At 36.9% G+C, this 18,010-nt stretch overlaps 1 protein-coding gene across 5 annotated transcripts in view; it reads right to left on the bottom strand.

Annotated features, from left to right (window-relative positions):
- FTO (FTO alpha-ketoglutarate dependent dioxygenase) overlaps nt 1–18,010 on the bottom strand; it is a 251,599-nt gene that overhangs the window by 75,123 nt on the left and 158,466 nt on the right. The window contains exon 10 of one of the 5 annotated variants that reach the window (XM_074583149.1): nt 17,810–17,938. The exons of the other annotated variants lie outside the window; for them this stretch is intronic. Within the exon in view, the coding sequence (XP_074439250.1) occupies nt 17,822–17,938 (117 nt within the window). The 3' untranslated portion in view covers nt 17,810–17,821. Of the gene's footprint in view, nt 1–17,809; nt 17,939–18,010 lie in introns of those variants that run through there. 5 annotated transcript variants of the gene reach the window in all.

The raw sequence follows: 18,010 nt of genomic DNA, 5'->3' as shown, positions 1-18,010 counted from the left end.
TCATAAAAGGATTAAGTTAAAACTGAGTATAGACCCAAATACATGGAAATCTAGACCCCATTTACTCTATACATATATAATTGCTATTCCTGTGTAATCTATGAGTAAAAATCTGGTTTTGTTACATTCAGAAACACAATTTTTTCAATGTACAAAACTGTATAGTTTATTAAATAAACACAAACTGGGATATAATGGCATACATTTGTTTTCATTACAAGTAGTAATGCAATATTTCTCTAAGGCTTACTGCATTAGCTTTTCTCCCCATGTTCAAATGCCTTTGAACTTTCTGAAAAGCTACATCTGTTAGCTCCCTTGTATACAGCTGAAACTTACCAAGTGAATTAACTTTTAATATAAATTGCTTTGTTCGCTATTAAGATTGATGTTGGACACACTGTACTGTAAGTTGCAAACTGCAATTACAATTCGCTGCAATTATCTCTGGTTGTTAATAGCACAAGATAGCGTGTCACTTTCTACCAAGTGTATAATTTATCATTTGGTTGGGTTTTTTTTCCCTTCATGAACTCTTGTGGTATTCCAAATGTATAATCTTGTTGTATTTATTTCCCAGTGGTCCAACAAAATGCACAGCAAGTGCTGACTAGAACAAACTAAAAGGCAGTGCTATTGACAAGCCGTCACTTGAGCAGTAATGAACACTCTGCCTCTACTTTCACCTCACCAAACTAACAGCTTTAATTTATGATAAAGCAAACGAGAGACAACCTCCAGTTTTATTATACCCTCAGTGCTGTTTCAAATAAAGTAATTAGAAGGTCAAGAGGCAGGTCTAGAAAGCCAAATACAAATGCAAGCCCTCTGCACTGACATTTTTAAAAAATCTTGACTGTTCAAAGAGCATTTTATCCATCCTTCTTCTGCTGAGTAGCGCAAGGCAGTTTTTACCACCGTAACCAATCTGAACCAGTGTGGGTCAATTCTTTGCGAAGTAATTCAGCCCAGATGTTAAGAGAAATACCTAGCAGACAATGGCCCTTCCCCAGGCCTTTCGTTTACAAGAAAGGTACAGGTGAGTTTTAAAAGCACGTTTCCAACAGTAACTTTCACGTAAAAGTGGCTTTTTTCTTTTTTTCTTTTTAGAAGCATGAGAAATTTCATGGGATACCATAAAAAAAAATCAAAAAAAAAAAACCCCAAGAGTGAAATATCGGAAATAAATAAATAATAATAAAAAAATCTACATTAGAAAGGTGAGCTTAAATCATCTAAAAGCTTATTTATAACTCGACAAATAAACTATTCCTAGAACTGCTGAAGAACTTGTTTTTCTTGAATGTTTGGACCAACTGGAATAAAAGCACATAACTATACTTGGTCTTTGGAGTATTGTTATATAAATATTTACAAATAGAGAGATATAATTATGCTAATGCAGCATGTCTCCATTTTCATTATATGATAGCATCTGGAATTTAAATTTCGGTCAAAAGTATCTCCGAACACCTTAGAAGCTAGTCAAAATCATTCCTCAGCTAGGTACAATGAAACCTATACAATTAAGCATTCTTATTAGGCAGCCAGATGTCTTAAGCTACACGAAAGGCTACTCCAATGTATTACTACAGTTCTGTTATATGCTGATTGGAAAACTACTTCCCATTAAGAAACTGTTTGTGTTGAGCCTTTGATGAGCTGTCTTAGACTAGCTTCACAACTTAAGATAAACCACTGAACTCCAGCCAGGTGTGAATAAAAGGCATCAGCTTTTTAACACAGATCACAGATAAATCAGAGTCCAAGTGAAACAGCCCGGGGAACTGAGTCAGAACATGGCTACCTGCATGGCCGTTTGCTCTTCACTAGAGTGCTTGTAGAATCCCCACCGGGAATTCTCACAATACCTTGGAGGACAGAACTTTCTCTCATCCAAAATATTGTTCCACCAACGTCCCTGGATTCACGCAAATACCTCTCCACGTATAATACCACGCCAGGAACAGAAAGAAGAGTGCCACCTGTAGACTTACACCACACACTAGCTCAGCACCAAGTGTTTCTGCAATGCGTTCTTGTAAAGCCACCACAGCGGCTTGTTCACGTTGCCTTAGCTAAATATCCCGGTGGAATTCATACACAAAGGTTTATCTGACTGCATGCAGAGCTACGGCTCTCAACTACTAGTGCTGTTTTTATGTAGCACAGACATTAGATGAGCTTAACATACCCAATAATAATTGCACCCAAATGGAAATTAAGGCAAAGGTCTCATAAGTGTGCGCATAAGAAAACACTGAGACTTTGCAAACACTTGTGCATCTGGGGAGTTTTTAGCCTCTAGTATATAGTATATTTTGGTACGCATGTCTTATATACTTAATGGTCTTTTAATTAAGATTCTGTTGTTCCATTTTTCTCAAAGTAAGTTTTGCTCTATCATGGCACATTCACATAGCAAGTGCAATTATACTTAATGACATAAGTGGCGTAAATGTGTGATTATATAATTAGAACATGCAGTTCTGCTGTGAAGGTCCACGTGGAACCGAAGAAACCCCAGAAGATACTCAACACAGACATGCTATAATTAACATAACGCAGCAACCTCCACTTCAGTTCTTACAGACAACACCAAGGGAATCGTTTCAGAGGCTTTCTTAAGAAAAGCTGTACAAACAACGATCCTTTAAACAAACCACTGTAAGCAGCTGCCACCTTCCCTCTTCCACAGTTGCTGACAGTGATTTAAATGTTTGTAGTGCTAAGAGGGGGACGGAAAAGTCTGAGCGACTACAATGAAAGCAGAGATGGAGTTATATGGACATTCTGCTCAATAAGGACTTCTTCTCTTTCCACATCTTAATTACCACTCCCTCATAACTGATGCACTTACGTGTTATTTGCTCTGAATTCAATTATTTGGTTTAAATGTCCATAATCTGTTTTCTCCCAGTATGATTCAGTTACAGACAAACAAGTAACACCACAGCAATACATCTACAGTAGTAACGAGAAGCACTTTGAACTGCAAAGTTTTATCCTGGCTTACATGAAAAGTCTGAAGCTATTTGAATTCAGACTTAAGTGTTTCAATGAATCCGTGACGACTCCACCGTTTTTCCCTGATAATAGTCTTCAGAGTCTATTTTCTCAAACTGGTGTTTACTACATGAGGTTAAATTTCTTTGTACTCCCACCTAACATTTTCCACCACATATATAGTGAACCTGCTTTTTTCGTACTTCTCAGGTCAACACCACCTGCAAAGATCACTTTATTTGCCATCTTTTCACACAAGAAACTCCAACTCTCGAGCTTCCAACTTTCCATCTACCCTCAGGGTAAGTAAATTCTTTACTAAGATGCAGATGAAATTGATGGCTGCCCCTGCTTCCATCTTATGTTTACTACCTCCCTTATTCAAATGGGTCTTATACCAAAAGCTGAATACAAGAGGTCTGTAAACTTTGCATGGAAGTTTAAAAAATAAACACACAATATATGCATCAAAGTTCAGAATGCAGCAAAGAAACACCAGATGCCCCTACTGCTCAGTGTATTTTTAGATTGATATACTTGATGTCTGTATGTAGTAGGCAAAAAAAAAACCAACTGAAACTGGGAGTAAGTGTGTGTGTTTGTGAATATAAGAAAGTGAACCGTTTGATTAAATATATTAGGAACTCTTCTTTGTAGCATTACCTCCTGAAATGCCATCCGAGCTCATAAGATTCAAAGCAGATAATATTCAGTGTTAAGCATTTCTTTAGCAAACCTTTGATGGGTTCTCAGATTTATGACCTTTTGACAAATGGAGCTTATGAGGAACATTATAAGATGATTTTATTTTTTTAAAATCATTAATTCCTTGACTCAGACAGAGCAAAGCACAACAGCAGTTATCTTCAAACTACTGTTCGAAGATTGTTAAGCAGAAGAGGAAGTACTGAGGATATAAGGAAATCTGTGAATCAGAGAAAGCTGTTGGTATGCAAGAGTGTAGATCTACCAGCCGGTCTCCTGCTTCAGCTGGTTACCAAAGGGCCAGGAAGAAATTAGTCTCAGACATCAGTTGAAAGAACACCTGGACATTAACCTGGGGCACCAATTCCCTTATGAACAAGGTAATCTTTGTTTCCTCACCAATACATCCAGAAGCTAAATAATGGCTATTAAAAAAAATAAAATAAAAATCCTTGCTCCCAAGTGTCCTTAAATCACTTCAATAAAGAAAAAAGAGAAAAAGAAGTATTTATGAAAAGGCTAGGGGAAAACACAACAACAGGCTTTGAGATACAAGTGAAATAAACTGCAGTAACGTCTCTGGCCTTCCTGACAAAGGCATGCAAACCTAGGGCTGCAGGGACAAACTAATTTGAAAGTCTGCATCTAATTTATTTCTAGTAAAGACAATAATAAATAGATGATGCTTTCCTCAAGCATTTGGCTCGTTGGATGAAAATGGAGCACAAGGTAATGTAGTTCACCGTTTGGATAGACAGAACTTCTACACTGAAGATGATACTGGTTCTCAAAATAAAAACTATGCTATATTTTGGCTAGTGGCCTGTACTTTCTCTTATTCAGAGATCTTGCCTTAGGATACAGAATGAGGACACGGTTTGTGTTTGCATATTTAGATCACTCAAAAAAATTGAGTATTGCACAATTTCCACAGACATTTACAAAATCTCACATATGGCTAAGTAGAAACTATTAGTGGTGTGTGAATCATATTATATTTGGCAGCACTGATATTTAGACTGCCAAATACCACCCAATTCCAAATGCGGGCCTAAACCTCTGTTTTAATACTTGAGCAGACTCTGCCCTTCAGAAATCTTCAAAAGGAAATGCTGAAGAATTAAATGAATCATTACTTTTTCCCCTATAAATAATGGCTTTTTGAAAAAAAGCTCAATATATTTTTCAGAAGAATGATATTCTTCTTACCAGATATTTGATTGCTTTGCAACCAAAAATGAAGAAAATGTTATTTTATTTAATTTATAAAAAATTTATATTTGCCTTTTGGTTTCTGTTGTCCTGTGATGTGGGAAGAAAAGAACAGAATGATTTCTACTGCCACATGGATATACATAAAGAAAAATGTATTTGCCACTCAAACTGGAAACAAAGATGATAAAAATAATTTGGTTTAATGATTAAATTCAGTACTTAGATTATTTCTATTAAACTGCCAGTACATTGTAGAAGAAAATTCAAATTCCACTACAAATTTGGCATCATTCTGCTTGCCATTTTATTTTTTTCATTTGTATTCATGGCAAGGGGCATGTATCACTTTCTCCGTATTTTCATCCTTCTCTAGGCGGCCAGCAGCATCCTGCCATAGCATTTGATGATGGACATTCTGTCCGCTCAGTTGGTATCAACAAATTATTGCAGCAAAAATTTACATCGCTGATGACAGGTAACCCTCTTCCTACAGAAGGAGGAAACCTAGATAATGTTCATGCAGAAGGACTAGGAGGGGAGAAGCAGATAGGAATTTTCAGATAACTCATGCTTTTTTCTACTGCTGATTTCTGCAATAAAATGCATATTTTACATTCCTGCACTAAGATACTATTTTCTCCCAGTTAGTACTAAAGCCAGTCTTTGGCTATCTCCATCCAAAAGTATATATAGTGAGTGTTAGAAGCTGATTGGAGTTTCATAGCTATACTCGGATGGTTGCAAATTTTATTTGCTATGCCGTACAAGTACGTGTCAATTATGGAAAAAGATATTCTGCAGTTTCCAAAGGTAGTCAACGTATTCCTAATGTGCACTTTTATGCAAATTTTCTTTTATGTTTTGCATTAGTTTTAACCACCGTCCTTCAGATGACACAGAACCAAACAGAAATACTCCCCTCTCACAACAGATTTTCTTACTATAGTAGCGCAACTCTAATTCTACTCCAGCCACATAGAAGAGTCTTCCATTTTTGGGTCAGCCTTCATTTGCATGTTATGCACACACTAAAGATGTATATTTTATCTCTCAATCAGTTCATATCTGTACATGAAAGACACTTCCTAGAAATTCCTTGCTACAGCTTCTGATTCATGATGTATTTTATGGAAGACATATTTTAGGTTGTCTGTCCTTTGATTTCCCACAGAAACTAATAAATAATCAACAAAAATATGATTAAAGACATTGCTTGAACTCTGAGCCAGAATGAATACTAGCTAGTTGAAAATCTTTCTGATCCAAATCTGTTTATCTTAGAAACAGAATTCTAACTTAGGTTTTAAAAAGCCTGATGAAGGGTTGAGCTAAGTTTTGACATGATAGTTTCATATTCAAAATATCTCCTGAAATACGAGAGAAAAGGTTATGAAACTTGAAATTATACAGGGATGAAACACAGCTTAACAAACTAGAAGAGAGTATTTATCTATAATTGCAATTCTCAAAAAAATATCAAAAATCCCTTGAAATCTTATTCAACCAGTACTTGATGTATTCTTGTGAACACTGCTTTAAGACTTTGTTGAGGTAACTATAAGATCACGGCCAACAATAGATAATAGATTAAAAATATTCTAACTTATGTCGGCCTTCCAGAATCAAAAGGTGAGGAAAAACTAAATTTAAAACTTCAAACTGAGTATTTCCTGTAATTCAATTCTCTGTAAGTCCATCTGTTTATCTAAACCTTGATTCCAAACTTCCCAAACATATCCAACAAATTAGGAAGTGGGCTTACGTTATGTTTATTTTGAGAACATACACGGGACTTCTTCCTTGTCTAAACTTGCTTTTACAAGTATAGGAAAAATACAAAAGATCTGAGTAAGGAATACAATTTATGAAAACATATATGACCTCTAGCCTTTATAAAGAAGTATTTGTTTTCATAGAGGTAAACCCGAGATACTTTTATAGATCAGTTATTGCTATCTGTAAATGTCCAAGATCTGACACCAGAACCTTACATTTTGTCAGGGAAGAACAGTTTTAGCTCCGAAGAACAACATGAACCAAGAAAATAGGAGTGGAACCACCAAAGGAAGGGATTCTTTGTAAGAACCTGAGAAATACTAATTACAACCTGCAGTTGTTTTCTTACAAAAATATTGCTAATTGACCAGTAACTATTAAAAAAAAAGTTGTTTTACAAGTCAGAACAATAACTACAGCACTTGTTAGACATATATTTTTGTCAGTTCTATGTTATACTTATCTGTTTAGCCATTTCAGTACTTTGGAAATAATTACTAGTTATTTAAATATTTAGTAAAAAAGACAACAAGTGAGATTTAGGTCTGCATTTGGATAAGAACTGAAAATGTACAAGATGATAATTTTTTGAATAGTTTTTTAATTGAAATAAAACCAAAGTTAGTGCATTGGATATATTACCAAAAAAAGAAGTTGTTTTATTTTTGTTTTTATTGTCCAGCAAGCACTTAAACCTTGTAGCTCAAGTCCTCTTACGTATCAATTTATTTAAAGGTTAGAAGAGGAAAATAAGCTTTCCTGTGTTTTCAACTCTCAATTGGTTTCTCAGCTTTGAATGAATTAGCCAGTGAACTGAGCCACAACCGAGGGAACACTCTCTGCGTGCTGCTGCCGCTGCCAACAGCCAGCCTAGCAGTTCAGCAGACCGGCTCCAGGTCTTTAACTCTTTCAGGCATTTGACTTTCTTTAAAACTTCAGCTGGTAAACAAGCGTGCTGCTTGATTACTGCTGTAGTACAAACAGGTTTCATCCATCTTAAGAAGTCTGTACGTCAACACTGTCTGTCATGTTTATTTTTACATATTTATTTTAAACCAGAATGACTCAAATATAAACCCCAGTTTTTATTCATTTCCTTACATTGATTTTTTTTTACCTACTCTAACTTCTAAATAAGATATTTAAATTTGCCTTTATATTTCTTAAGAACAACATGGATCTTTACTTCGCTACATAAATTCTTCTCCAATAGCTTTTCCACAGGGCCTAAGGAAAACAGACAAAACTACGGTTTCTTTTAGCTCTCTCTGCCAGCCCCGCTCAGCACTTTTAGCGGGTAGGTAGTTCTCACAGTCAATTTTGCAACTGGGGCAAAGAACTTCCAAATTGAAGGGAAAATGAGAAGCAAATTTTACTTCTTAAAAGCATCTTCAGTAATTATACAAACATGAGCAACAAAATGCCTCCTCCCTCAAAGATGTGTTGATGCAGCATGGAAGAAACATGTCCCTAAGCCTGTAAAACCCATATGCAGTTACTTAGTGCTCCAGTAAGACGACTTTCTCTGCTCACGGTAGCGAGCGTTAGCTGTTTAGAAATCTTGGTGATAAAAAGCAGATGCCCAGAAAAAAAAAGCTTAATTTGATTTAGAAGAGAGATGTATCTCTAATACATGACCTAACATAGGGACTGGGTCTGTTTGAACCCCAGCTGACACAGATGGACTTGCAGGCAGTCTTCTGCGGTAGCCAGCCAGGAAGACCTCGCCATTTAGAGAACGTCCCCTGTGGTACAATTGTTTACACAAGGCGTCAGATGGGAATAGCCGAGTGATAAAGTTTGCACATAATCAGTAGGAATTAGTCATCTTTCAACCCTTGTTTATTCTGATAGAAAATCAAAATACTAAAAGTTCACAAGGAGGCACAATGCAGCGTTCCCAAGTACTGCATATTCCCAACATTACTGCATTCTTAGTACCCTTTTCATCTGACTTTAAGCAACTATATTCCCAAAAAAGCAGTTTTCAAAACCAGTGCAGGCAGTGTCCAACAAAACCACAAAGATTAAATGAATTCTTCTGCAGAAAAGCTCTGAAAACCGTAGTCAGATGTGCCACACTTGTTATGCTCTACAATATACAGAGCTGATTTTTTTTTGACAAAGAGGACATAAGCATTTCTATTTATTACATAATTGAAATGCTTTTTTTCCCCTTCCTCTTCTGTGTGAACATGGTACTTCTTTTCCTCACAGTCTACAGATGACACACAAAATGATGTTACAGACTTTCAAAGAAATTTTGCAGGGGAAATACGAGGATTCGGGTACACAGGAGTAAATACACTTCTATAGTAAACCATTTATGCCTTTGGAATGTTTTCATTCATTTTGTAATTTACAGAAAAAAAAACAACAGCATTGAAACCAATACATGTCACAACATTATCTGCTCTAGCAAAAAAAAGATCTAGCGTTACTGAAAGACGATCTGACATTTGTCCTTAAATGAAGAACACGAGCAAGTTTACCCCCTCCTGATGAAAGGACATTCATAACATTCATAATAGAGTATCTTAACCCAGCCTCAATGCACGAAGGTATTTCGCTAAGTGCCTCCATTACTGGTGATGTTCCAGGCGTACTTATAATACGTGAGGGTAGTGGAAACATATCATTTAGCTTGTGAGTAAATGTGATTTTAAATATACCTTATGCATGGAGGCTGGGGAGACCTATTCTCCTGCCTCTACAAGCTGCTCTTTGCAGCCAGCTAATGAACACTTTCTCACATTTCACGAAGAGACTCCTCCCGACTCACGGAAGGAATTCCTGAAAGGACTACAAGTTTTCAGCCAGAGCCCCCAAACCAAAGCACGAACCATATAAAGACTGGGCCTTCTTCAATGCATCAAACAGCTTATAGTCCATAATTTAAAATAAATTAAAAAGGAAGCAATTAAAAATTATGGAAAGCATAATTGACTACGCCATCTCAGCAACTGCTCTGTGGGTTGATCGTCCCAACACTGTGGAAACTAAAGTTTAAAGAAGTATTTCTCTCTCCATGGAAGTCCTTTGTGTGTATTTCGTATCACGGTCTTTAAGAGCAAAACATCAACAACATTAGATGTATCAGTACAATTGGCACAGAACTGAATGTCACAAACATTGGCACATACAAGCAGAAAGGTAAATTCTACGAATTACAAAGAGGCTCCAGGATTTCGTAGATTTTCGCAGAAAACACAAACACTTGAAACAAGCTGATTAAAAATTATTTTGGTGCTACTTACACTCAACAACTAACTGGATACAAAAATGTGTATTTTCGGTTTTCTATATGAAACTATAGTTCCCTTATGAACCATTTTAACATAAGAATTTTAATTATTCAGCTTTGCTCCCTAATACTCTATACTTGCAAATATTTAAAACAGTATGCATCCTATGCATCCCACCAACAGTTGTATATAGAGTTGAGGGCTGTAATACAGTAGGCTGAAGATAAAGCTGCTGAAGATGTGCAAATTAGCATGGTATTAATTGAACATCTATTGCACATAAAGAGGGAGCTGAAAGCATGAGTTACTGTGCATGAGTGATGAGCATCAATGATGAGCCCTATAAATCATAGTCAAACTAAGCTTTACTTACCTATTGTCTGTTTATAAGGACGATAAAAAAATTACTTTTCAGTACAGAAATGTCTTCTAACATCTCATAATAACTATAACCAATGAGTACACAAATATATTAATTCCTTCCGGATAGTACCATTATTTCTTCCTATGCTCATCCATTTTGTTTTGTTGCCCTAAAAAAATAATTCTAGGATACTATAAGTGCTTACACATCACAGATAAAATATATACAAAGAATATAAATGCCAACAGAAATGCCAAGAATGCATGGCAGTGATTACAGATTTTGTTGACAATTTGTCAATGACACCAAGCGTCTAGAATTCAAGTCTAAACCATAGCAGTACCATTATCTATTTCTACAGAATTAATCCCTAGCCTGCATCCAATTTTCCATAAGATTATTAGGCCACTTCCTCAGAATTGTGACATATACGCTTTCTACAATCCTAGACACTATTTGTGGCTCTGCACCTGAAATAAGCAAAATCTCTATCAAATTCCTGGGTCTGCTGTAGTTAATAGCAAAGTTCTCACAGCCATCAATGTGGCCTCATATTTCTTCATAGTAGGAAACTGAAATGATGCAAAATATGAATAAAAATGGCAAGCTCCAATAAAGACTAAAATATAGGGCTACTGACATATTGCCTGTTTTTAAGATAAAAGGCTGAGCAGGAGCCAGGGAGAGGGAACAAACTACACGGGGAAGTGCAGCATCACAAATTCTCCAGCAAAGGCCCCGAATGGGTTTGTGTATCTTAAATCTCATCATTATTCACTCTCAAGTCAACACGACTAAGACGACACCAGAGCATCCATTCTGTTTAATACAACCCACCATGTTTCCACCGCATACTGTCCTTCAAGAAAGCACGAAGTGTTTTAAAGTTCCAAAAGCTAAAAAAGACTAATTATTGCATTTATAAAACTACTTAATAACTATACTAGCAAAAAGGAAAAAACAGAAAAAGAACAATTTTTCTGTGATGACCAGTAATCACACACTCCTTCAACCACCGCCACTCCCGTCTCTGACATGAGCTATTTGTCTCTGAGAGTTCTTTTTAGCCTGTATGAGCACAGTTAACTGTTCAACTTGTTCTGCAAGTTGCTTTTAATTGCCTTAATGTGAAAAAAACAGTGATAATTAAATTATCATGCAGATCTCCCAACTGTGTTGACAGTTTCAGTAAGAGAAACATCACATTAAAGTACACTTTCACAGCATAGAGTAAACCATGAGCAAACCCTTGGAAACTGGCCATGTTGATACCAGCAGTGAAAGCTGAGTAAAAATATTAACTTCATACAAGATCAAGTGCTGTAGCAAAGTGACAATTATAATCCATTTTAATGACTATTTTCAGAACCATACAGAGAGAAGAAAAATATCTAACAAACAACTTCTGTAAACCAATAACATAGTAAATTCATACTCCTGTAGTATGATGCCAAAATGAACGTTTTTCTTTAAATTTTCTGTCATTGTGTGTATTCGGTAGGGATCATTCTGTGTATAGCATCTAGACTAATGCCATTATATCTAGGTTTGCTAGAGACAGAACTGAGTTCTTGATCGCCAAACACACCAGATCATGCAGCCCTATATGACAACCCCTTTGTTCTACAGAACTATTCCAGACAGCAGGAAGTCAGTTCTGGAGGTTTGGAGAATACCTTTTAGCCATTCTGATTTTCATTTGTCTCTTCTGGTGGTGGATTTAGGGTATATGGATTTGTGCAGGTGAATTGCTGGGTCTCTCAATACAGTCTATTTTCCTCAGGCTACTTTACCCTTCAGCCCTGTTAGGTACACTTTGGAGCTGTACTAGATGAGTTCAGAGCACAAATCCTACCATTGATAAAGAGAATCTACAAACTAGATTCCCCCACAGAGCTTTGAAACTTCTTGACTTTGCTACCTTTCTGAAGCAGGCTAAGTTAAGGAAATCCATGTCCTAGCTTCTCATTCTCTAGGCTATGAATCTCCGGATAAATCCATGTAATGTTTTCTGAAAGACACAGGTAGCGATTCTGATATGCTACTGATTTTAAAGGAAGGCTGAATTCTTATGCCTACGGCAACCATACACATTTCCAAAAGGAAGATTTTAGATCTTATCTTGAAGAACGACCAGAACTACGACGGACTCGAGGGCCTATGCCAACAGCAGCAAGGACTGAACACGGAGCCCAGTCCCCGGGGACCAAAAGTCACAGGGATGGAATCCAAGGTGGCTAACTGCCTGCTGTGGCCTGCCAGCCAGCACATTCCAGCACAGGACACTGCGATGGCTAGGGAAGGATTGGGTTACAGCAGGCAGAGGATATTACTAGCACAGTATGTGTCAGCTATTATTTCTCTCTACCAAATACTACTTAGGGCCAAGTGCTCAAAGATAGCTAAGACCACCCCTGGGTTTTGGGCCAGAAAGTTTAACCCCAGAATTCATTGCTACCGCAAAATTTGTGGTGTAAACTAGAAGGCTGTCAAAACAATTGCAAATGTGCTTACAAATCAAATCAATTGTTTCATTTGCAACTACACTTTATTGGAAGTGCAGAAACATTAGGCTACTGATTTTTATTATTTGCACACAGTTGTGGAAACAGTATTTCCTGTAGAAGAAACTTCTTTTAGAACTTGCTATTTCTCATGGCAGGTGAAACAAAAAGCAAAATGAGGCCAGTGACAGTACCCACACCACCCTTCAGAAGCATAAAGAGCCTCTTCTACACGGAAATATCCCTTCCCCCTTAGATACATAGAAATACATACACACCCACACATATATGTGGATAAACACTATATAAATATAGTTTAAGACAAACGTAACCAATTATTTTGATTGCTTTTCCAAATGTTCAGTTCATTTAATGATAAAAATGTTCAGTTTTATCAGTTAGAGTTCAAGCTTCCCCACCTACCTAGTCTAGAGGAATGTAAACTCTTGTCATTTACCAGGCACCGTTCTGTCTACCTTGACCCTGCAGGTGCTAAATGCCAGCAATTACCTAGCGTGGAATATTGCTGTGGCCCTTCTCTGTATATGGCTTTTCAAGCTATACACAGCTCTGCTGTGGAAAAACAGTGAGCTACCTTTATTCAAACATTTTCTCACACTTACCAACACACACTAATCAATTTCTTATTTGAGATTTAAGTATACTAGTACAAAGTCTAGAAAATGTGCTTCTCGATTTGTGTAATCAAGATTGTGCTGCCTTGAGATTTTCCAAGCCCCCCCAGACAGATACGGAGATGTAAATGGCACGGGTATAATACCCCTCCAGCCAATCGACTTGTTCACAGAAACCCGGAAGGTGGTTCCAGGGCTTTTGGAAAAGCAGGGCCTCCAAAGGAGGCCAGACCCCACATAGTACTCACAGCGTTTACAGTCTCAAGGAGATGAGAAAAGATATTGGCCATTTTAGCCTTTCCATTCACTTCCCCGAACTCCCCTCATTCACAATGACACCAAATTTACACTTTTTGCTTGCAAGCAGCATATTAAGTGCAATTAAAATCCAAATAGGAGAGAGCTGTCGTGGAAGTCTTTCTAAATGTTTCAAACATAAGAACTATATCCTCTCCAAGTTTAACAGCGTAGATTTCGTTTCCAGCCATATTAAACACCGATCTTCAAGACTTCGAGTTATTAGAAGCTTTATCTAATAATCACAAAGAAACTATTATTATACTATTAGAGAAACATCTGTCGACTGTGTTTATAGTTTTTAGGAAACTATGTGTTAATGAGAACCTATGCTTTGCGATCAGACAACGCCCAGTAGATTATGTCGGTGTCCTACAAATCCTGCCATTATAAAGTACAAAGCACAGCTTTTACATTTTATCACTCTTATAAAACATTCAACAAGATTTTCTTTCAAAAATAACACTGGTTTTGGATTGGAGTAACGGCAAAAAAAGGACACCTTCTTAGCTGACATCATAGCACTACCTAAATAAAACAGATACCAAGGTTCACGTTAACATGATAAACATTTGGAACATAGAATTTGATTATTTCAGGGGTCTTAAAAGGTTTTTTGAAGAGTGAGATATAAAATAAAAGAAATAAAAATGTAAAATAACCCACTCTTCTGCTATAAATCATTGAGCTCCTTTTTCCAAATCCATTAATAAAAACAGTGATTGTATTTCATGTTACAGTTATCTACAAAAGACCATTCTTAATTGCTCTTAAGGCATCATGTTTTATTTTAGCCAGGTTCACATTTTATTATAGAAGACTAATGGGGCATGGACTCCCAGCAGAACTTATTTTAAACCTTGGACCATTCAACTATAAAAAGGGTATAAAAATAGTTATAGAGGCAAAATAAAAATTAAAAACTATAGCTAAGCTTTCAGATTTACAGGTGTAATAAAACGTGTCATAAACTTTTGCTTTCATTCCAAAGCTTTGTCGTAAGAACACGCAGAATCTTTCTCCATTTCAAAAGGGTATGTTCAAATTTTAAATCTCTCTGTTTTCATTTTTAGTTTATAGTCTTGCTTGGGTACGTGTAATTTCTTAAAATTTATTGCTATTTCATTAAATATCCTCACTGATCAGAATGCAAGAGTGATAAGAAGGAGAACCATTACGGGATAATAATAATAATAACTCAATGGCATTTCTTGTTAATGAGGTAATAACAAGAGGCCTTCAGGCTTTCTGCTTCAAAGTTTATTTAACCAAACTACTTTTGCTATTATCTTATTAACCAGAACCCTCAAGTTGTGATTGCCCTAATAATAATTCAAAGACCTACTGGATTCATTTATCAAATAGTTAAGGAATTAAATATTAAGTTAGAGCTAAGAACTTATAAGACCTCACGATATTAGACAGAGATGACCTCGTCTGTATGTAATGCTGGGTTAGTGCTGCTTCAAGACAGTAGGTGTTGCTACGCTCTTTGCAGCAAGTTTTCAAGACTGAAATCCTAATCATTTAACATATATCAATATTTTATAGATCAAAGAAATTAGCACTTGTATCCTTAAAAATTCTAGCTCATTAATGCCATGATGCCTACTTGGTTTTGCTTATTAGTTGCAGGCGGATACCATTCCATTTTATTTCCAAATTTAATTGTATTGATGTACCTGAGCTACAACACAATTACAAGTTTCTTGACATAGAGAATGTGGTTTGAAAAAACAGTTGTCTTAAAAGAAAAAAAAAATAATCAACTTAAACTTTATTGTCACAGTAGAAAGTAATCTGAACAGTCAGAACTACTGTTCTCACTTGTACAGACTCAAGGGGCTGGCTTTCTTTCTATATTTCCTAATTTTTAATCTGCTCTTGTAGTTGTTGAGGTTTATAATTAATTCCAAAAGTGGTTTGTTTTAACGGTAAAGCCACGTCTTCAAATGGCTAGCATGGTTTACCAGCCAAAGAGCTGCGGAAACAACACGATTGCCTACCACGGCAAGAACAAATAAGGGAGACAGGAAGGGTAACAGAAAAGAAGTTTTTCTACAAGATTAAGCATACGTGAATATTTTGGAACAATCAGGTAGCAAAAATGTAAAGAGACTTGAAGGAAAGTCTGCTGCTGGCAAGGTGGACAGTCACCCAATGGTTTTTGCCCAAGTCTAACTAGAACCTGTGGGTATGGCCATGGAAGCACCACTTCTTGTTCACAGAACGGGCCAGTTCTTTAGTACTGTGCTACAATACTCAGTTTGATGTACTATTTCAGCAGGTTGCATTTTACTAAAGAGAACAAATTTTCAGGCTGAAGGAGCTATGAAAATCTGTGTCACATGAACTGAGTGTAGTTTCTCTAACTGTTCTGCTCTATTTCTGGTTGCACGAGAATTAGCCCAGACAAATTATTCATGTGGAAATACTGTTCACTTAGGAAATAAGAATAAGTCCTCCACAGAGAAAACTGCTTCATTATGCTCATATGCGATATGACGTGCGCAAAAATGTATATGAAATAGATATCTCTATTACCCCAAGACATCAGCAGCTAACAGGTTTATTTCTAATTCCCCGTCATACTCTCCTGCCACAAAGACTTTTAAATAGAAGAATCCTGAAGTGGCTCAGGTTTGTTCCCAGCAGGCATACTTGTAAAGATAAAAAGAATAAGTTTCTCCCCTGCCCCCCGCTTACTCCCTATTTTCGTAGTTATTAACCAGAAGAAGGGCTAAGGAAGGAATGGAATGTTTAGCCCAGCACCACAGTCTGATCTTGCAGAAAAAGAAAACAAGAGCAAAGTAACTATGTTCCTATTTCTGGGTCTAAATTTCCATGCCAGGTTGTCTTTTAATGTCTGGTTCTCAAAGTTTTCCTACTCTTAATCCTTCTTGCTAAAAAATTTGTTTTGTTTTTTCATCCTACAGCTTCTGGCAGCAAGTGGTATGTAAATGTTCAGTAGCCCATCTGAACCCTGTTTCAGAACAAAACAATTTCAGTTTCTAAGTGTCTGAATTACTTTAACTAAATCTGAGGATTTACCTATTGAAGCTTGAGCAGCTCCCTTTCAACTCTGAATGAAGGAAGAATTATGAGACTGGAGTTATTCAATGAGAGCTATCTGTCCTGGCACTTAATCAAAGGGATTAGGATTTGGAAAGAAAAGCCTACAGGTGATCCTCCAGGAAGCATACCAAGCAGTTATCAAAAACATACAAGTTCAAAGCAGCTCAATTTTCATATGTTAAAAGTATTTGGATGAAGCCTCAGGCTTGTTTCTAGGTAAAGAATTGTGTTAAAGCTGTTTGTACTTGCATACTTAGTAGACAAGGGAATGAAATAGCATGTGGTGAAGCAGTACTAGGTCCATCTAACCCTGATGTAACACAATAAATCAATCTTGTTCTGTTAGCAAAACATGATCTGATACCGAGCCCAGGTTTCAGTGCTCTTTCCTCACTCCGGCAGTCATAACACACACTCATCTACCTCTTCAGTGAAGAAAGCTGCCACAACATAAAGGCAGAGATGTTACATGATACATCAAGTGCTTTAATAGTTGTTATTAATCTTGTAGCTATGTTCTCCCCCTCCACACAATATTTTGAATTTAAAATATATTCAGTATCTTCAGTTTGTAATACTATTTTTAAACTATTAAAATACTTATAATCAGAGATCTGTCTTAGTCAATTAGAGGCGTCAATAACGTTGAATGATAACTCAACTACAGTGACTTTATTTACCACGAGCATTACATCACACTGGCACAAAAGGGCAGGTTAGGGACAATGAACAGCATGTTCCACCGCACTGCCAGGAGAGGAAGGAACACTTGAGCAGCGGGGCCGGGCCAGCTGTGGATCCAGGACAAAGTACTTTGGAGATATAAGCCTCAGCAGCACATCTCTGAGGTAGCTTTCTTTGCCAGCCACAGGCAGCTACATTTTACATGCAATAAATGGAGATACCTCTGTCCAGGAGACAGAAATGGAAAGAATCCACTGTATATTGCATGTTCCTACCTAAAGCCATCATAAATCAGCCAGCCAGTCGGCACGTAAGTTAACGCTGAATCATTCTCTGCAAAGCTTCCCCGCACAATCCATGAATACCGAGAGAGGTGCAGAAAGCTGACTTATACTCGGCAGCGGCAGCTGAGGTAAACTTGGCACAAGCAGCCTGGAAACCAAGACAGTTCTTAAAGCACCGAGTATATGGCTTTGGGCCACACAAAAATCCTTAAAACTCAAG

The sequence above is a fragment of the Larus michahellis genome, chromosome 4, assembly GCF_964199755.1.
Source record: "Larus michahellis chromosome 4, bLarMic1.1, whole genome shotgun sequence".
In the NCBI taxonomy this organism is placed as follows: domain Eukaryota; kingdom Metazoa; phylum Chordata; class Aves; order Charadriiformes; family Laridae; genus Larus; species Larus michahellis.
Note: the sequence above shows the minus strand (reverse complement) of the source record. Positions and strands in the feature narration are given on the sequence as shown.